The sequence below is a fragment of the Lolium rigidum genome, chromosome 6 (assembly GCF_022539505.1).
Source record: "Lolium rigidum isolate FL_2022 chromosome 6, APGP_CSIRO_Lrig_0.1, whole genome shotgun sequence".
Classification (NCBI taxonomy): Eukaryota; Viridiplantae; Streptophyta; class Magnoliopsida; order Poales; family Poaceae; genus Lolium; species Lolium rigidum.
Window position 1 is genome coordinate 359,379,053 of NC_061513.1, and position 21,750 is coordinate 359,400,802.

The 21,750-nt window shown below is 43.7% G+C and overlaps 1 protein-coding gene across 1 annotated transcript; it reads right to left on the bottom strand.

Moving 5' to 3' along the window:
• Nucleotides 1-20,073: 20,073 nt before the first annotated feature.
• LOC124665023 (major pollen allergen Lol p 11) lies at nucleotides 20,074-20,691 on the bottom strand. Its single transcript, XM_047202420.1, has 2 exons — nucleotides 20,517-20,691; nucleotides 20,074-20,414 (listed from the first exon to the last, which is right to left on the bottom strand). Exons 1-2 carry the CDS (start codon nucleotides 20,689-20,691, stop codon nucleotides 20,074-20,076), a joined length of 516 nt encoding a protein of 171 aa, XP_047058376.1.
• Between the last annotated feature and the right edge of the window lie 1,059 nt (nucleotides 20,692-21,750).

The following is a 21,750-nucleotide window of genomic DNA, read 5'->3' on the forward strand; positions in this document are numbered from 1 at the left end:
TCACTTGCAACTTGTAACTAAGAGTAAGCAATGCCACATGTAACCGGGCAGTAAATGTCAGTTGCGATACCACTTGCAACTGTGATTTTTTTGAATTTAGTATGGATTTTGAAGTATTTCTCTCTTAGTTGCAAATTCACTTGTAAATGGAAAATAAATCTAGTTGCAACACACTTACAAGTGAGAAAAAACAGAAATTCGAGCACGGATTTCGGACCATTTCTCTCGCAGTTGCAAGTCCACTAGTAATTACGAAACAAACCTAGTTGGGATCACACTTGCAAGTCAACTTGCAACTAGGGAACAAAATATCAGTTGAGACCTCACTTGCAACCGAAAAAAATCAGGGTTAGCACGGACTTTGGTGAATTTCTCGCCTAGTTGCAACTCCACTTGCAAGTAGCCAACAAAGGTCAGTTGCGACCCCACTTACAACTTGCACAAAGAGAAACTTGGGGTTAGCATGGATTCATGCGCATCTCTCTCAGTTGCAACTCCACTTGTAATTGGGCAATAAAGGGCAGTTGCAACTGTACTCGCAACTAGGTCAAAAATAGAAATTAGGGGTTGGCACGTATTTCAGAGCATTTTTTCTTAGTTGCAACTCCACTTGCAACTGGCCAACAAAGGTCAGTTGCGACCCCACTTGCAACTTGTACAAAGAGAATTTGGGGTTAGCATGGATTCGTGCATATTTCTTTCTCAGTTGCAACTCCACTTGCAATTGGACAATAAAGATCAGTTGTGACTCCACTTGCAACTTGGGAAAAATACAAATTCGGGGTTAGCATGGATTTCAGAGCGTTTCTTTCTTAGTTACACCTCCACTTGCAACTGGCCAACAAAGATCAGTTGCGACCCCCATTTACAATTAGAACAAAGAGAAATTCAAGGTTAGGACAGATTCGGAGCATTTCAATCTCAGTTGCAACCTCACTTGCAACTGGCCAACAAAGGCCAGTTGCAACCCCATTTGTAACTAGAGCAAAGAGAAATTCGGGGTTAGGATAGAATTTGGAGCATTTCTCTCTCATTTAAAACTCCACTCGCAACTAGGAAACAAAGGTCAGTTGCGACGTCACTTGCAACTGGGACAAAAGTACACATTCGGGGTTAGCATAGATTCGAGGGCATTTCTCCCATAGTTACAACTCCACTTGCAACTGGGCGAAATAGATGTCACTATTAGAAAAAATCCTATAGCAGAATGGGTCCCACTAGAGCACCAAATAAATTGTACACCAACTCGGCCTGGTAGTGTTGGCTCGCGGACGTGGCGGTAGCCAAAATTGATCCGCCGTCGGTAGGGTTTTCCCTTCTGGTGTGTAGTCTACTCGGGGAAGAAGAATATTGTGTTTCGGAGAACTAACCTTGTTTATTTGGGGGCAAAAAATATTGTGTCCAAAAAAGACATTTCGTCTAGAAAGGGGAACAAGATTTTGCATCCCAAGAATAAATCTCGTTTATGTAGGGAACAAGAAATATTGCTTATAAAAAAATAAATCTCTTCTATTCAAGAAATAAAAAATAGTGTGACCTCGAGTTAAAGAAAAGTGGCATAAATAAACAAATAAAAATTAAGTCTAGAGAAAAAATGTTAGAGAATGAAAATAGAAAAAACGAGTAAAAGAAACATATATGAAAGAGAAAAAATGAGAAATGAAAACAAAGCCAAACTAAATCCTATCTAGAAGCAACACATACCTACAAATGAGAAAGGAACACCAGGTAAAAAAATGAAACTCTAAACGAACCATATCAAATGGAAAACAAATGAATACAAGCCGATGCACAATACTAACAACGTCCACGCGGCAGTGCAGTGGTAGCACCACTCGCCTTGTGTTTTTTTTAACATAAAATTTTATTCATCTAGGAGCGTTTTACAGAGAGAAGCGTGAAAGGTAGCACGCTGGTTTCAGAGAGAGTTTCTCCGATTGGACAAAGTCCTGCATCTGAACATAGTCCTGCAACAGAATTGTACAGGTTCTATTTTGCAATTTTGAAGCTAGCCTTGCAAGATGACGAGCCTTGACGTTGTTTTCCCTGTTTATGTGAGAAACGTTGCTTCGCTTGAAAACAGGGCTACTTTGAATCTGAGCTAGCAGTGGCATGTTGTCCCAGTGCCCTGGAGCGGAGAAAATATCTGCCGCTTTTGCCGCGGAAGCTAGTACTGAGCAATCCGCGAGTCTGGTCGCAAGCATCAGACCAAAAGTCTCGGCCTGAAGAGGAGAAGAAGCCGGAGGGGACATTGCCGAGATGTGAAGTTGTTTGACATGGTGATTATTTTCAATAATTTGAATGAAGACTCCAATTCCTGCTTGTTTAGTGGTGTTGCTTGGTTACATTTCCCACGCGAGTGTCACGGAAGATTGTGTTGCTCGCAAAAGAGTTTGGACTTTTTATTGCCGGCAGAAGTAGATGGTTACGTAAGTAATTAACACCATGATCTTTAGCAGGGGTCGCGCCATCTAATTTGGATCCTTTGATGATAACATTTGCTGTTGCGTACACTTGAGGATGGCCTGCAATATTTCCTAGCAAAGAGAGCATCGTTTCGAGATTTCCAAAGGCACCACAAAAAGGTATATAAACTAGTAAGAGTAATATGTGGATGGTCGGAGTTAAGCAAACTTTGGATTATGTTAGGAATAGAGTGATTAGTTTCAGCTAGAATTTTAATTTTAATAAACCATGGTGAACAGAACTATGCAGCTTTAGAAAAAGGGAAAAGGGAAAATATGTGCATTTCATCTTCTGTGTTGTCACACCTGGAGCAGTTTTTATGTATGTGTTTAGAGAACTTACTTGCTCTCTTACCTGTAGGATTCCCTAGAAGCCTCCAAGCAAAAGTTTGTACCCGTGGCGCCATGTGCTTATCCTGCAAGACCTAGTTTAGAAGAGCAATAGTTTGTGGATGAACAATTTTTGGCCGTTGTCTTGCTGGCTGATCAAGGTTGTTGAAGCAATGTTTATACGCACTTTTGGAGGGGAAATTGCCTGCAGGTGTTAGTTTCCAAATCAAAGTATCTTGTCCAACAACTTTAAGTATGGGAGTCCGAAGAATATCATCATTTGCTATCTCGGGATCTGAATAGAGAGTTAATAAGATCAGCATTCCATTCCATTTGGTTTGGCAACCGGAGTTCTTTCACGGTAGCGGGGTAGATAAAAGATGTTCTTGAATAATTAGATGATCATAAATTTCTTCCCATCTCGAGAACCAAGGGGAGCTCCAAACAGAACTATTCATATCTACCATGTGATAGGTACGGACTGAAATTAAGAGGGCTTTACCTTGAGAGCTGCAGCCCACAAAGCTGATTTTGCTCTCCGGATGGACCGTGGTGATATTTTTCCTTGAGGATCAAAGCAATGCTGGCTGTGTGGTTCTTTTGGCGAAAGAATCATGCCGCGAAAGAATGATCCCCTGGTTGATTGCACTGCAAGTTCCCGATACCTAAGCCACCAATTTTCTTTTCGGTGCAAATGTCGATCCACGCTCTGAGACACAAGCATTTAGTAGTAGGCTCATCTCTTACACCTATCCACCAGAAATTTCTAATGATAGCAGTGAGTTTTGCAATAAATATTTTGAAGAAAAGAATATTAGACATGTAATAAACATGTATGGAGGCAAAAAAAAAAGATTTAATAAGTGTGAGCCTAGCAACATGTGAGAGTCGGTTTGCCTTATAAGCTGAAAGTTTGGATTTAAATTTATCGTAGACAAAATTGTAGGTTGCGAATCGGTCCTTTGCGGGCAAGATAAGTGGATGACCAAGATGGATGGTGTTGGCATCTAAATCCGGAACCTGAAATATTTGTTTTATGTCTTGTTTAGCCAGCAAAGTTACACTTTTACTAAATAAAATGGCTGATTTGTTCCAATTGGGGAGCTGACCCGAATGCTGACAAAGTTGATGTAAAATATTGGAAATAGTAGAAGCCTCCTGTACATTAGCTTTACCACATACTAGCAAATCATCGGTAAACATTAAAGAGTGGATAGGAGGGCATTCTGGTCCAAGAGAGATACCTGATAGGTGGTTGGCTTGCAGCGCTTCTTGGAGTGCTAGAGATAGTTCATTCACTGCAAGAACAAAAAGTGAAGGCGACACGGGTGTCGGATACCTCTACTACTTTTGAAGTGAGCAAAAGATTGACCATTTATAATAACATAAAAGTTCCGCGTAGAAATACAGGCATGTATAAGATTTATGAAATGATGACTATGTAGCTCTTTACGTTGCAAAGCCGAGGCAATGAAGTGCCACTCTAACCTGTCAAAAGCTTTTGCCAAATCTATTTTGATCATAAAATCTTGGCTATCCCAAGAAGATAGAGAGAAAGAATGTGTAATTTCTTGAGCAACTATGATGTTATTTGAAATACGCCTACCTTTGACGAAAGCTTGTTGTGAGGGATGCACATAGTCGAGCAAGTACTTTTCAAACGATTCACAAGCGTTTTTGCAATAAGTTTGTAAATCACATTGCACAAGCTGATTGGCCTATAATCGGAAGGTAGATGGCAAGCCAATTTTTTCGGAATGAGGGCAATGTGTGTGTCATTGAGATGGGCTGGAAGTATACATGTGTTGTTGAAATTGTTGATCAAAGCCGTGACATCATCCCTATCCAACTCCAGGCCGCCAAGTAGAAGGTTACATTGAAGCCATCCGGTCCGGCGATGCATTCTTTTTCATAGATTTGAGTGTCTCCCAAATTTCCTGCTTACTTGGGATCGAGTTGGTGACATCTGGTGATTCATGAAGAAAGCTTCGATTGTTAGTGTCCTGCCATTGTTAGCGCGGTTCGAGCGAAAATATTTTTGAAATAGCTTACAAATTTAGCTACAATATCATTGGGGTCATGAAGATGATTACCATGAGCATCTCCAACAGAGGCTATTTGGTTTCGTCGTCTACGCTTAAGTACAACATTATGAAAATAGGAAGTGTTCTTATCACCTTCAGCCGCCCAATGCTTCTTTGCCCTTTGCATGTAGTATTCTCTAAGTTTTGTCATGGTTTCTTCATATTGTCCAATAAGTGTAGCCTCCATTGAGTGATCTTGATCATGTATTGGTTTGACCTGTGTGGCATTGATCTGATCTTGAATTGTTTCTAGTTGTTCTTGTATGTTTTTTTTCTTTTTACACCACCTCTTTAATGTTCCTGCAAGGTTAGTGGTCCTAGCATGGAAAGGCTTATTAATAAAAGAGGTCCAAGCATTCTTTGCAATGCCCTCAAAATCGTCTTGAGAGGTCCACCGAGTTTTCAAATTCAAAGTGAAGTTTGGGCCTATAGAATTGAGATTCGGTGGAAAGCAAAATAGGAGCATGATCACCAGACAATGATAGGCAAGTTTAAAACATTAGTGTTGGGAAACACACTACACCATTCAGCCTTTGCAAAACAACGATCTAGCCTTTGCAAAATAAGATTAGAAGAAGAACGATTGTTCGACCAAGCATAAGCCGGACCGCTGTAACCCATACCAAAGAGACGACAATGCTTAACATAGAAATTAAAAGCACGCATACGGTACCTATTTAAATTAAGCTGAAGTGGTGTCTGCATCACACATGATTTCATTCATATCGCCTAAACGAGACTACAAGTTTTCCTAGGTTATCATTCGCAAAAGTGGATATTTGCTCCCATATCATCCTAGTCTGGTGATGATGGGGATCACCATAAACACAAGCTAGCATAAAATCCACATTAGTAGCTATATGTGAAACTACTGCTAAGATCATAAAGTGATTTGAGAACTTGATGGAGACATTGAGTTCATCGGACCAAAGCATCCAAAGTCCACCAGAGAGACCAGCGAGACGGAATAACAAAGCTATCAGAAGTATTAAAACGAGGATTAAGATGGTAAGAATTATACCTAGAGGATCTAGTTTTCGAGACAAAAGTTATGTGCGCACCCGTGGAGTTCATCAACCTGGCAAGGAACTCCATCTTATTGGAACTGTCAAGGTCCTTGCCCGCTCCTTGACAGTTCCACCCAATGAGTTTCATGACGCCCTGTCGCCTTAGGGGTTGGCACCATTGCCCAAGTGTAGTAAATGTTGTCTCGTAGCTGACCATCTCCAATTTGTTCATCCTGCAGCACCATCATATTTCTTCTACCAACGACAAAAGGTTCAGTAACATCTTGAAGTGTGACAAACACATTCCGTGGTGGAGTTCAAAGCTGCAAAGGATCGGAGTCGTTCCCCGGGCTTCTCTTCATCTCAAGTGGTCGACCAGCAAGTTGATGTCCCGATGGAGCATCAGGGATTCCCAAAGGAACTGGTTTCTCACCCACTTGACTCGTCTTGTGTTTATTCCCGGGATTTAATCCTAGCTCTAGCGCATTAATTATATCTTTAGCCAATGTATATCAGAGATGGGCCGGCCCACGGTGGTGAGCAACAAACCTAGCCAGATAAGCATGCTGAAAAACAAGAAAATGCACACAACACAAACACAAATCTTAAAGCGGACCCAAAATCGAGCGGTCCAAGAGTTTGCTGAGCTCTAAGCTAATACCCGGTTCTCGACGCTCCTGGTGATAAAAAGTAAAAAAAATACAACCATAATTGGGCTTCGAAAATAGAAGAAAGCCCGTCGGTAGACGCATCACTTGTCCTGGACTGACCCAGGTAGAATCTGGTCTTTCTCAAAAAAAAAAGTAGAATCTGGTCCGGAAACGTAGTCCAAAAGTCCATGGCTGGATGCCCATCCCGACTCGGTCTCAAGTCTCAACCAGGGTTAGATTGGCGATCCCATCTGCCACAACAAAACCGCTCCGTGAAAAGAGGAAAGGAGGCGATCCCATCTGCCACAACTACACCGGCAAGCCGCCGGTCCCTGCCTCCTCCGTCCGCCGTTCCGGCGACGGGAGGGGGTGGGGACCTTAGGTTTCGCCCCGGCCTGTAGTTAGGTTGGTCTAGTGTTTCCTTGAGGTGTTGCTTCCATGGAGGATGCGGCGCCGCGTCGGAATAATTTGCCCCTGCTTTTCCTCCATCTCGGCGTTTCTCCTATCGGTGTCGTCGAGGGGCAGGTGGCCCAGTCTTCTCGCCGATCTCTTGATTCGGTGAGATTCATGTCTGGTGGTCGGCGTTCGGCACCCTCGCTGGTGGCGGCCGCGTCGAATGTTTTAGGTTTGTTTGTTGTCTTGCAGTTGGGTGTGTGGATGATGAAAGGCGGCGATGTTCCTCTTCTCCGACTGCGTTGGATGAAGTTGATGTCGTCGGGATCTGGTGACCACGGGGAAGATCCCCGGCCGACGTGCCACAAAGTCTCGGTCTCGTCGCTTGCGACGGTCCGGTTCATCGGCTTAGAAAGCATCATTGCGTGCGAAGGTGCTCTCCCAGATCTGGGTATGGTGGCTGTTCGCCTCTTTTTTCGACGCTTCCTTGGTGGCGGCGAAGGACGTTGGTGGACGACAGTTCGGCGAGGCACAAGTTTCTTCAAGAGTGAAATTTTAATTTTACTTCTTGTGGTTTTTGTGCAAGTTTGCTTGACAAACATGTTTGTCTGGGATGGTCATCATATATGTAATCTCTCTAAACATATTGTTTAATGAAATATATGGTTGCTTCAAAAAAAAAATGGTCTCAACCAGGGTTGGGCCTGAGCTCAAAAAAAAAAAAACAGGGTTGGGCCTCAGGCTTTATATGACCGAGACGACACAGCAGCCGCCGCATCTTTCCTACGGCGAAGACTCCGGCCGATCTGATTAGATCCACCAATGGCAAGTAAGGAGGAAGCGGCGACCGGCGAGGTGCCTACCATGAAGAGGAAGTCGGCGAGCGGGGAACGTGAGGCGCTAGACATGTTTCCGGCGAAGGAGACGGCGTCCGCAATCCCTCATCACTGCGTCAGGTACCCAGTTTGCCGGCACAAAAAAGTGCCGGCAAAGGCACCAAAAGTGCCGGCAAAGGTTTTTCGAGGCACAAAAAAAAGTGCTGCGTTTATTCCAGTCGAGATTGCTCTTTGCCGGCATTTTTCGTGAGATGCCGCGGTATGTAATTCAAGGCACAAATACTGGTGCCGGTAATAGCTATTTCAGGCGAGATCAGTTTTGCACTGTTAAGAGTTTTGCTCGGCACTTTTCGATTGTGCCGTGGAAGGTTTTGCCGGCACTTTCCGGAGATGCCGCCGAATCTTTTACGGCACAAGGTGGTGACGCCGCGGAACCTTTTTACGGCACAAGGTGGAAATGCCGTTCAAAGCTTTTGCCGGCATTTCGCAAATGCCTCCAAATTTGTTTTCGGGCATATAGGCCTAATGCCGCTGTTTCTTTTTGTAGGCAAATTTTGATATACTTGTACTTGGCAGCATTCATGAACATTCAGTCAAATCATTTAACTTACAATTCAGTCATAAGCATTCAGTCAACACTTTGAAACATCCAGGTATTTAACTTACAATTACACAAACAAGCATTCAGTCATAAGCAGTCATAAACATGATCATCCAGCATCAGATAACTTACAAGCATTCAGTCATAAGCAGTCATCAACATCATCCAGCATCATCCATCATTAGATAACATACAAATTCATCAGCTTGAAAGCATCATCCAGCCTGGTCACACATCATCCAGCAATTCATCGGCTGGACTGGAGAAGCTATGGAGGCTTTTGACTTGAAGGTGAAGGTTCTCCTCCTCTTAGTTACTGTCGGGGTTTTGACTTGTCATTTAGGTTATCCGTTCTCCTAATTTTATCCCGATTCGCTGCTTGCTCCTGCAATGTCAACACCCTACCATCTGATCCGGAATGAATGCGCAAGTTCTTGTCCATGCTGCTCACAATTGATGCATGAGTCATGTCCACTTCTTCGATGCTGACACTGCAAGCATTACCCAACAAGGTTCAAAATGAAGCTATGGTCCCCAACAATAGTTGGCATCCCTATAGCTTGAGAAACGAAGTAATAGAGTCATTCTTGCAAAGCAATTCATTTCAAACAACCAAGCTGATAGGCAACAAGCTAGGCTAGGATGATTGGAAAGCATCACGGAGGTCACTGTATCAATACACATGCTTTTCCAACTATAAGCAACCACCAGTACATGGTGAGGAGCAACAACACAGTTTGTCAGGCAACATGCATAGATAGTTAAAGCATTAGATAGTTATCAAGCAATTGTTTGGGTATCCATGGAAGCAGAATCCGATATATGGAAGTTCCTCTAAATATCAGCGGGTGCACCAATACTACAATCATGGTTGTTTCATGACACTACGGTATTGATCATGTTTCACATGGTTTTTTTCATGACACTACGAGTATTGACTCTACGGTATTGATCAAGAGGCAAGTGTAACTTACATTCTTCCTTGGCCCTTTGGATTGAGTGTGCCTCGGCTTCACCGAGTAGCGTCATTCTCCCCTTTGCTTGTGGTAACCTCGTGGTTCTCTTCAAGACCATGTTGATCATAACCTCTATGTACTCATCGAGTGTGCTGCATTCTGCACGATGCCAAGAGCCACTATTGTTTCACTTGTTGGTGAAGTTAAAGCGACGTCCATCCCTTTTGTCACATTTCTTGTCCCTTTGTTCCTTCTCTTCTTCCCCTCACTTGTTTTTCATCTTGTTCTCTTGTGCCTTCTCCACTTTGACCGATTTAATGATCTTGTTCACACTAGTCTGTCTGAGATAACATATTTTGTTATTTATTTCTATAAGGCTCAGTTATAACATATTACGTAGAGTATTTTTCATTCTATGAGGGTCGGTACCTTTGCCTCTAGATGCTTGTAGGTTGTCTTTGAATGATTCCCTTCTTCTTGATTGGTAAACATTTCTTCCTGGCTAAACATACTTTCTGGTTGTATACACCCTGCTGGCTATACGTTGTTTCATGGGTATAAATTGTTTCTGTCAAATACCAAAAATGTCGCATGAATGTATGATTAGGTGGTAGATTCAATTACCAGTTTTAAAAAGTACCAATGTTAGCAGCTCATACCTTTGGTATAGAACTATTAGGTTCCTTCACACTCTTTCTATCCTTTATTTTTACGGCTCTTCTATCTTCATGAGTTGTGGTGGCCTACATTTAAACAATCAGAGCACACAATTAACAGGACCATCTAGGAGCCAAGTGGACATGGAACTGTTGATACTTTACCTTGGCTTGAGATCCTCCAACTTGTGAGGTATGACTATGTTTTTGGGGAAAATATCTAGTGATACCACTCCTCACATGATACCATGATACCACTTCACAAAATTCAAATTTGTAAGTGACAAAAAAATTTAAAATAAATTTGTGGCTGTTCACAAGATGTGTGTTTACATTGTCTAGAATTTCCAAATCCAAATTTAAAATACATAAAGAGAAACAAAAAAGACAAATATTGTGTGAATAGTGTCATTTTGTGTTTTTGTCTTTATGTGACACTATTCATGCTGGATTTCTCTTTTTTGTTTCTCTAAGGATATTTCGAATTTGTTTATGAAAATTACAGGGTATGTAAACACACATCTTGTGAACACCCAAAAATTTTGTTCCGGATTTTTTGACACTTATAATTTAAATTTTAAAGAATGGTATCATGGTATCATGTGAGGAGTGGTATCACTAGATATGTTCTCTATGTTTTTGGCTTCTTTTTGCATGTGTTACTTCAGTTGATCTAGTTTCCTGCATTTAAACAATCAGAGCACACAATTAACAGGACCATCTAGGAGCCAAGTGGACATGAAACTGTTGATACTTTACCTTGGCTTGAGAACCTCCAACTTCGAGGTATGACTAGGTTTTTGGCTTCTTTTTGCATGTGTTACTTCGGTTGATCTAGTTTCTGCATTTAAACAATCAGAGCACACAATTAACAGGACCATCTAGGAGCCAAGTGGACATGAAACTGTTGATACTTTACCTTGGCTTGAGAACCTCCAACTTCTGAGGTATGACTATGTTTTTGGCTTCTTTTTGCATGTGTTACTTCAGTTGATCTAGTTTCCTGCATTTAAACAAAATTATCAAATACTTACCTGCACCATCTGGATAGTATGATTACAATACAGATCATGAAAGAAGAAGCTGAGTCTTACATTTTCTTTGCAACCTGTAACCTCACTGCTAATAACTTTGTCAACATTTTGTTTGGTAACCTACATTGGTTCAATCATATCACTAATTTAGATATCACCGAGACTTTATGGAAATATACTCGTTGACCATGTAATTACTCATGAATGAAGAAGTTTGTAGTGTACCTGGATTGTAGGAATACCTTCCATTCCCTCTTCACTTGTCTGCTATTCTTTGTTGCTTGGTTGTCCTGTATTTTACGGCTAGCTTGGTACACTAGCATTAGTTGACTCAAGCTGCCCTTCTATGATATCGGTCTTTCGCGCCATGTTTTCGACCACAAGCTTTAGGTCTCTGGTCTCTTTCCTACTCTCTTCAAGAGTCTGCTAGTGCTTGAGCTAGATTTTCCGATCCTTTTCCACCAACTACCATGCCTAGACCATACCTTGTTGACTTCTTTGCTTTGGGAAACAATGTTGAATAGAGGTCATTGGGATTTGGTTCCTCCCCATGCAGCTCGGGATTGGCATTTAGTTTCTTATTGATTTCATTCTACAAGGAAATCGGTGTCATGGCGAGGTATTGTTGCAAGAACAAGTATGTGTGCTTGGCAGTAGTTACTTGAAGGTGAAACTTACAATTTTTCCAGCAGACAAAATTGTCAAGCGGCGAGTCCTTTGCTATTAGTGTGAGTGATCCTGTACAGCTCAGCCCTCCCAATTTTTTTACCTTCTAGGATCTCCTGCAAATCACATGGATTATGCCCTCATGAACTTGTAAAAATATTTCAAATGGTAAGGTTGTACACAAAGTAATATGCAGAAAATTTAATTCTGAATTGATTAGTTTGGATTATTACTGTTTGATCTTGTACAATCGCGATGCTCCTTGACCCAGATAGTGTGTGTACTATTTGGCTGGTTTTTCCTTGCGGTTTTGTTCTTCCTTGACAATCTCTCGCAATTTAAGTTTACATTTTCGAGTTCATGGTAAGATTAGTAAGCATACATTTTCAAATTGAAAGTTTGAAAATGTAATGATTCACCTTGCACTTTTTTTGCTTCCAACGCCTCACCAACCAATCCCATTGAGCTTCGGGAAGTCTTTGGCCACACCCGTTCGCAACGTTCTCTTCTATTGATAACTTTGACTTGTAATGTTTCTTCTTTAAGTAGCACTTGAAATCTTTCCATTTTTTACCTGCAGACTTTAGTACCCAGTACCTATGCCTTTCTTCAACATTAAAGAATGCCTGCAATACATAAGTAGCAACAGTTAGACAAAAAAAACCTTTCCACTGTTATTGCAGTGAGAAATAAATGTAATGCAGTTTATATACCTTAACAGTTTCCCACAAGTGCATTTTGTCAGATCTGGGTACTTTGCTCCAGCTTGTTGCTGCCATTGAAATTTCTTTTCCTTTAACTAAACTTCCAACAAAATTGGAGAACTGGCTGGTGTTTGGACCACAAGGCTGTCCATTGTCATTGAATTCCACATCTATTTTACAGTTTGGATTAACATGTTTCCAGAACCCCTTCGATAATGTTGGACCTCTATGGGATTTCTCTTCTTACGTGCCTAAAACCATAATTGTTAAAACAGATTAGATATACTATATTTCTTTCCATTAGATACTGTTAACACAACATTGATAGATCAAGAATCTAGCCTGGAGTGTTGTTAATTTTAATTGATCCATCTTCATATTCATCACCAGGATCAGTAGTTGCATCACTGTCATAGCCTTCACCATCATTTTCTCTCTGCCCATCCTCAGCACCATCTTCTTCATCATCATCCTCTTCATCACTGTCATCTTCATCATCATCATCATCTTCATCTTCCTCTAGTTGTTCATATATAGTTTTATTCTCAACAATCTGAACAAAGGATATTTAAAAGTAATAGTTAGACAAATATCTTGGAATCCTGCAAAACTGGTTGTGTACAAAGGTGTTGAGATGTAGAATTCATTACTTACTTGCTGGTTCCCTGGCAAGTATCCAGTAGCTTTTGCTATGTGTATGAACCTTTCCAACATATTATCACCATTGCTTCCAGCTGCTACAGACTTCACCTACTTTGATCATCTTTTCCTTCCATTCTTGAGTATCCGACTTATTTGTTCCCGCACATATATTAAATGAATTAGTTGTTGCTTGCACATAATAGTAACTTCAAAGAAAAGTAAGAACATGTCAAACAGATCTGTCATACCCAAACTAACTGTCTATTCTAGGCTCCATGTCAAAGTAATCTCTAATTGAAGGACAGCACAACGAGTACCAATCATCATCTACAGCATCTTTCACATAGTATATCTCGCTTAGCTTGGCTTGCAAATATAAATGGTTCCGATCCAAATTCTAAGCGCTTCGAGTTTACTTGTGTTATCCCAAAGTTGGCGATGTTTTTAACTCCAAGCAGGTTTTGACCATTCACATTTGAACAGTACAACACTTCCTTGGTTGGAATAATTTAACTCAACAATCTCAACTATTCTACCATAATATTCTACTTCTCCTTTTAATGGGTTCTTATCTTTCGAACTAGAATAACTGGAAGTCATAGATGAGTTTGAAACTCCATCACATTGAGTGCTTTTGCCTGCTGCAAACTCCTTTGTGTGGAATACACAACCATTAATGCAGTGAGTCTGTTGTACTTCTTGACCATCATGTAAGGCTTGTTTGCTAGCAAAACAATATCTTCCGGCAATTTTGTGCCTTTAAGAAGCAAAGACCGCACATGGTCAATGAACCAAGTATGGAATGATCCGTGATGTTCTACTTCTACTCGTCTTTTACTTTTTCTCTTTTTCCCAGCAGTCTAAAGCTTTCATATGCTTCTCTGTGTAAGAACTGATGTGCTCATAATTGAAGAGTACATACTTCGTGCTTGTGTCCATGACAGGTAATCTAGTTCGAAATACCGCAAGTCGATAATGGTCTTCCAAAAATCGTCAGGTACTTGCTGCAATTTTTGTTTGCACTACTAGTCAAATTATCATCATGTCTTGGTGGTCTCGTTGAACTTGGTGTTACAATCATCCACATATCTACTTGCAGAATGTCAAACACTCATCGAACAAATATGACTCCGCAATGGATCCTTCAGGGTGGCTTCTATTGTGTACCCGAGTTTTTCATGTTGCCAATGAACATTTATGTGGACCACATGTTCCTGAATTGAACAGGCCCAGCAAGTCTCACTTCAGCTGGAAGATGTATAACCAGGTGCTCCATTATATCGAAGAATGTTGGAGGAAAAATCTTCTCAAGTTCACATAATATCTCTGGCAACTGGTCTTCAACAATTGCTATCTCTTTGTTGCTGACGATCTTCGAAGTAATGACCTTGAAACACTTGGCAAGCTTCACCAAGGGCAATGCAACTTCTTCAGGCAATGTCTTCATTACAGCCAGAGGTAAGATTTCTTCAAACAAAATGTGGCAATCATGAGTTTTCAGCCCAACAAACTTGTTTTCCTCTAACCTTACCTTGTTGTACATTGAGGAAGCATGGTTGTCCGGAAATCTCACATTTTTCACCGGACCACGGAACATCTTCTTCTTTGATGACTCCATGTAGTACATCGCATCCGGCAAGTCAGGTTTTTCTTGTGTTTCATCAATATGCAAATGTTCTCTCGATCTTCATTCTCTTCATATCCATCCTAGCATTTGCATTATCTTTTGACCTTTTGTCCACATCAAGCAAAGTGTTGACTATGTTGTCAAACACATTCTTTTCAATGTGCATTGAATCCAAGTTGTGTCTCACTAGCAAAAATTTCCAATATTCTAGTTGGAAAAAGATGCTCCTCTTCTTAAAAGTTGATTCAACAGTGTGTACTTCCTCTTTATTCTCCAAATCCTCATCCCCTTCTCCTCTTTTCCTTTTCTTCCTTCCACTCCTCTTTTGCTTCTGTAGTTTTCCATATGCAGTTTGGATATCCATTGTCATAGCAGAAATTTCTTCCCCTGTTGGCTGTACTGGAGGATCCCTGAAATCGGTAGTACCATCAAAAGATTTCTCATCTCTTCTGAATGCATGTTCCCTTGGCAAGAACCTTCTGTGACCTAAGAAACATGCTTTGTGCCCATGCTTCAACCTTCTAGAGCAAGTTCCTAAGAGGCAATGAGAACAGACAACAATACTTTCTCCACTCAATATTCCACGTCCCAGCCAGTCACTAATGGTCCAGAGAAGTGCAGCATAGACTCTAAACTTTTTCCCAAAATGAGCATCATGTACAAGAACACCATGGTGCCACAACTCCTGTAGCTCATCAATTACAAGTTGCAGGTACACATCAATGTCTTTCCCTGGTGATCTCCTTCCTGGTATAATGACAGACAATAAGAAGTTGGTTTCCTTCATGCAAATCCAGGGAGGGAAGTTGTATGGGATCAGAATTATGGGCCAGATGCTATATGACAAGTTCATATTCCTGAACGGGTTAAATCCATCTGTAGCTAGTCCAAATCTGATGTTCCTTGGTTCTTTGTCTGAACGACACTGTACCTGCTGTCAAAGTTCTTCCAAGCGAGTGAATCAGCTGGATGCCTCATTACTTCATCTTTGGTTCTCCCATCATTGTGCCAACTCATCGGAGCTCGCTGTTTTGTTAGATATGAACAGCCTCCCGACTCTTTTCTTCGAGTGGGAAATGTCCGATAACTTTCCTTGCAACTCTACTCGATTCTCTTCCCACCTACTACACTTCTCTCAGTCTTCCATCTGCTTGTTTTGCAAACTGGGCAGACATTGGCATTGGCATGGATGCCTCTGAAAATTATGCAGTCATTGAAACATACATCATAAGTATCATACGCAAGACCAACTCCTCTGATGTACTGCTTTGCTTCATGAAATTTCTTCGGCAGAGAATGTCCTTCAGGTAGTGCTTCCCTGAACAGTGTCAGCATATCTTCAAATGCAGCATTTGTCATTCCCCTGACATTTTTAATGTTGAGCAGTCTTACTAGAAACTGCAGCTTTGAAAACTTCTTGCATCCTGGGTACAACTGCTGGCCACCATCATTGACTAACCTCTTGTATGTTTCGACATCTTCATCTTCACTATCATCTTCACTGCCTTCTTCTTCTTCGAATGCAATGAACTTCTAGGGTACATGTCAAACCCATCTAACAATAGCTGGTCAATCTCATCTCTAGCATTACTACTATCTTCCGGAGAGCTAGAGTGTGTGTCGGGATCATTGTTAACAAGCTGGTTCACCATGAAACAGCCAGGTTTTATATCCAGGCATGAATCCAGCACGAGACTAGATGATCATTCACAATGTCTACATCATGCCGGAACCTGTTACCACAATTTTTGCATGGACACGAGTATCTTCCTATCTTGCACTTCATTTCTTACAGCAAATTTTAAGAATAAGGAGACTCCAGCTGCATACTCATCTGAAGACCTTGAAGCTTCCATCCAACTCTTATCCATTATTACTGTTTTTTAGTAAAACTTAGAGTTTAAATAGAATCCAGTAATGAACTAAGCCATCTTATACAATCACAAGGGAACAACTAATAGAGCAATGCAGTAACCAAGCAATAGAGCAATGCAGTAACTATGAATTGCAGTAATCCACTAACCAGTACTGCAGCAATGCATTAACCAAGCAAACAATCACAAGGGAGCAAGTAATAGAGCAATGCAGTAACCAAGCAAACAATACAGGAAGGTTAGCATGCTATCCAGTACTAGAGCAATCCAGTAACCAAGCAAACCAGCAAATCATAGCAAACCAGTAATACAGGAATTTGTAGGTGGAGGTTCGATTCACCACGTACCAGACGAACTCGCCTCCGTGTTGTTTGAGTTCGTGAATCGTTGGAGAAAGGACCGCCGCGGATCAACCTTAGCTTGGACTCCAGTAGGATCCACCTTGGCTTGAACTCCAGTAGGATCCACCATGGCTTGAACTCCAGTAGGATCCACCATGGCTTGAACTCCAGTAGGATCCACCATGGCCGTCAGCACGCGGATCCTAGGGGTCGCCGTCGCTCGCGAAACCTCAGGCCGCCGCCGCCACGCAGAATCCGCAACCCTAATCGGTGGAGGGCCGAGGTGGAGGAGATCTAGATCGGTGGAGGAGATCTAGATCGGTGGAGGAGGAGGTCGGTGGCGAAGGAGGAGGGCCGAGGTGGAGGAGATCTAGCGGAGGTGGAGGAGGAGGTCGGCGGCGGTGGAGGAGGGCCGAGGTGGAGGAGATCCGAGACGGAGGTGGAGGAGGTCGGCGGCGGTGGAGGAGATCGGCGGCGGCGGAGGAGGGCCGAGGTGGAGGAGGGCCGAGGCGGAGGTGGAGGAGGGTGGCGGCGGCGGAGGAGGGCGGCGGCGGCGGATCGGCAGAGGAGGACGAAGGAAAAATGCGAAGGAAAATGCGAAGGGTTGAAGGAAACGTTGGGTGGAAGGACCATTTGGTAAAACGTTTTGAGGTTCGGTGGAAGGACCAAATCATTTTCTTTTGTTTGAAAACAAAACGTTTTGGTAAATTTTTTAAAACATTAAAACATTTTAGCATTTAAGAAACCATGTTAACATAAGCCAAAGGGTTGAGAACCATCCGTTGGTAACCATCATGGATTGAGAACCATGTAAGGATATCTCCATGTAAGGATTGAGAATCAAAGGGTACATGCTCCTTTGGTAAAAAAATTTAAACATTGCAAGATGTTTAAAAGCAATGCAGAGGTTGGTCCGCAATCCCTCATGCATTGGGCGGGCCCAATCTCAAACCCCGCCGCCGCAACCGGGAACCGGAAGCTGCTGGAGCGGGTCGCCTTGGAGCCTATGGCGGCCGAAGACGCAGAGCTGCGTGAGCGAGTCATGGAAACCCTGCTAACCTTCCCTGAGACCAAGGCGCTGTCGGCAAACCAGCTGGTGGAGGCCATCGACAGGATCGTGAGGGAGTCCAAGCCGGAGACTGCGTCTGCCGCCGCCCCAGGCATGGTGCGGCTGCAGGACGATGACATCCGCATCTGGCTGTTCCTGCTCAAGACCCCCACGGTGGACGACATCCTCGGCGTAGACGCCGGGAGGGTCTTTCCGCCCCAGTGGATCAGTGAAAGGAAGATGTACCTGGACGAGCAATGCCAGGTGAAGAACAAGAAGCCTGGCCAGAGTCTGTTGTTGGTGCATAAGATACGCGTAGATTTGATCACCAAGGGCTACGTTGAGGTGCAGAAGGAGTATGTGCAGAGCGACTCTGATGAGGAGGACTGTGATGAGGAAGTTGCTTGCCCCTATGATTACCTATGGCCCTGGCGATGAGGTGCAGGGGGGCGTGGTGCTGTTGATCTGAGAAGGAATGAAGTCCAAATGACGACTCTGAACAAACACTCTGAACAGCCTACTCCAAATTTTAACTGGTTCTGCACAGAAGTTTAACTCACCATGCCACTGGTTGATCCAGATGTGGGCTAGCTTGTATGAGCTCCTGCTAGTATTGCGACAAAAATTGCAGGATTGAAACTATAAGTGATTTGGTTCTGTACATCCGCTGCCTACCTGTCTAGTTAGTGCGCATGTTTTTCTCTGTGAAGTTTGATACTCAGCACAACGACAATGATGCGGTCGTTTTAGTACATATGTGCTCTGTTTTTCACTTGTTAGTTTGATCATAATTTTCTCCACTTTGTAAAAGTTTTCGTCTACACCAAGGAAAATCTAGACAAACATTGTACAAATGGAAATAAGTGTTGCTAATTTGATTAAGAGGGAAAATTTTCTACAAACACCTTATTTTTCTCACGTCCCGCCCGATTATGTCTTTGACAGGTACTATTATAATTTTATGGAGCATTTGTAAGAAACACACTGCATGACAAAAATGAAAAGTTTGCAACTTTTGCCCGGATGGCTAAACTTTTTCGTTGTTGGCCATGTGATATGTTCTGGCAAAGGTGCCATAAAATTATAATGGTACCTCGTAAAAACACATGGCTAGAAAATAATGGTGCAGTGTAGCAATTTTTTCCTTATTTTTTCTTCGCGTATGTTTGCACATGCTGTGTGACGAACTGCGTTTAACCTTCTACCATGACCATTATCATGAGTATGCTCGCAAATTGGTTGGAAGGCTTATATTAGCCAAATAATTTTGATGTTGTAGATGTTGATATAGTTTTCTTCATTTTTAGTCAAAGTTTAGATCCTTCAACTTTAAAAAAAAACTAGATGCACTACACTTCTGCTAAGAGGGGAGTACTCAATAAATTCACCCCGTGAATTCCACATTTTACCCTTTATATGCATTTGAGTAAAACATAGTCTATATTACGCATTCTAAAACATTTGGATCCTCGATCTCTGGTGTGTATCCATTAGGCAAGGTGTGAAGTGATTGCCGCCGTTCAAAAATATTAGTAAGAGGGCAAGGAATGGTACAATTGGACTAGAGAAGTCTGGACATAATCGTAGATGATGCCCTCTGATCTTTACACATTTTTATCACGCCACATCGATGAAATACGATGCTCTTGTCTAATATAAAGAAACAAAATGCTATACTAGGGTTTAATCATGTTCAAAGGCTCCTAGGTGGAATATTTTTGTAGAAGTTTCCTAAGTAGGATAATATGTGTCACAGATGCATAAATGTAGGCTAAAATGTGGAATTCACTCCAATTCCAGTAAACTCGCCTAAGAATATTTTATTTCGAGAAGAATGTACTACATCAGATATTTCTCTTTATGAAAACAGGATAGTACATCAGACATACATGTACGAAACACTGTGTTCTCTTATTACACATAGATAGATCCATCGAATTAGTTCACACTTAAACCAACACGTAAATAATTAGAGGACAGGAATACTATAGCAAGAACAAAAGAGAAGCGGCACGTGAAGATTAAACGATGGTCATCTCGACGGGCGCCGGCGACATCACTCCGTCGGCTCGCAGATGTAACATCGTCTCGGCCGGCGTCAAGTAAACTATAGCTGGCCTGGGTATACGAACGTACGTCATCGTCGGTGGTGATCCTCTTCATGGCGTCTCTGGTGCGTCCCTGAGGTCGTATGCCTGGAGGATCCCGCCGCAGTCCTTGAGCGGCTCCTTGCGGAAGAATGCGATGGGGTTGGCGTAGCGGATGCCCTGCTGCTTGATGCCGTTGTTGCTGGTGAGCGGGACGCGGGCGCGGTCGCGGAACTCCTCGATCTCGGAGCACGACTTGTCGGGGCTCTTGGCCAGCACCACCTCGCAGATCTCCTCCTGGTGGTCCTGGTCGATCTCGATCTTGTACCAGCCGTTCTTGTCCGTCGTCGCCTCCGCCTTCAGCTTGCTCTCGCCGCCGTTGAACGGCCGGCAGTCCACCGCCACCGTCGCACCTGCAGAACCAGTGACACCCATTGTTACGCTACGCACGAGCGCGCGTGGGGTTCGCCACCGCTGGCAAGCACGGCCGGTCGATCAATGGCGTGCGTGCGTACCTTCGACGTTGTGGGAGACGTTGGTCTCGAAGCCGGCGCGGCAGGGGTCGCAGTAGACGCGGCCGGTGACGACGAAGCCGGGACCCTTGTCGGCGGAGGCGACGCCGGCGAGGGCCACCAGCAGCAGGGAGGCGGCCACGAGGGGCGTGGCGAGGGCGGGCATGCAACGCGTCATGGTTCTCGGACGATCGGTGAGCAGATCACAAGGGGAGGGAGAGGAGTTCGGCCGGGAGGGGTGAGGCCGGGAACGGGAATTTATCGTCGGTGCGAGTGCGCTAGGACGGGGGAGGTGAGAGGCTGAGCTCGTCTTTAGGCGCGGGAAGAGCGCAGAGCCACATCGGTTTCAATTCATCTTTGCCGGAAATAGTCTCATCAACAACTGATTTAGCATACGCGCAATGCATATACAGATTGGACTCGCAGGCTCATAGCCGTTGCATTTGAGTTACAGGATCATGTATAGCGAATTCAGTTTGCGGTTGCATGACAGATCGATGCAGAAGCCCAATTGAATGATCGCTTGTTTAGAACATAGTAAGAATGAGATATTTGAATAGAATCCAACTATTCATGTTTTACTACTTGATGTGCTATTTGGGGAAAAGAAAAACCGTTTCTCTCTCCTCGCGTCGCCTCCTCCAGGCGACCGAGGAGGCGAAACCCTAGGTCCGCCGCCGCCGCTCCTCTCTCCGCCCCCACCCTCCTCGTCGCCCCCAGAGACGCCGCTGGCCAAGCTCGCGACGCCGATGAAGGGGGCGGCGGGGATCTGAGCTCTCGGCTCCCCGCGTGGTGTCTCGATGGAGGACCTCCATGCCGGGATCGCCGCGGCCACGGCTGCTGCTCGATGGGATCCCCCCGCTCCGATGGCTGGCCTCTGCCTAAGCCTTAGGTAAGGGTGGTCTCCTCTGGTAGTTCCCCGGTGGGGGCTCTTTCGGGCAACGAGGCGGCAGCCTCGTGTGGTGAGGCGACGTTGCCCGTGCGGCCGGTGACGCTTGCGGATGCTGCTAACCGGTGCTCTGGCCGTGCGGACGGCGGGGCAACGGCGGGTGCGAGCTGGGCGTGGGTGGCTCCGTCGGCTCAGGTCAGATCTCGAAGGTCAGATCTCCTTCTCCCTCTTGGGCTCTCTCCTCCCCACGGATCTTGGCTGTCGGCGGCTTCGGCGCCGGCGCAGATGCCGGCTGGGGAGCCGGTGGGGTGCTCCGGGGCCGGGAGAAATCCTTGGTCGTGGACCACA

Coding starts and splice junctions, on each gene's coding strand:
- LOC124665023 (XM_047202420.1), bottom strand. CDS start 20,691: ATGACGCGTTGCATGCCCGCCCTCGCCACGCCCCTCGTGGCCGCCTCC. Junction 20,415..20,516: donor CGTCTCCCACAACGTCGAAG/GTACGCACGCAC, acceptor CTGGTTCTGCAG/GTGCGACGGTGGCGGTGGAC.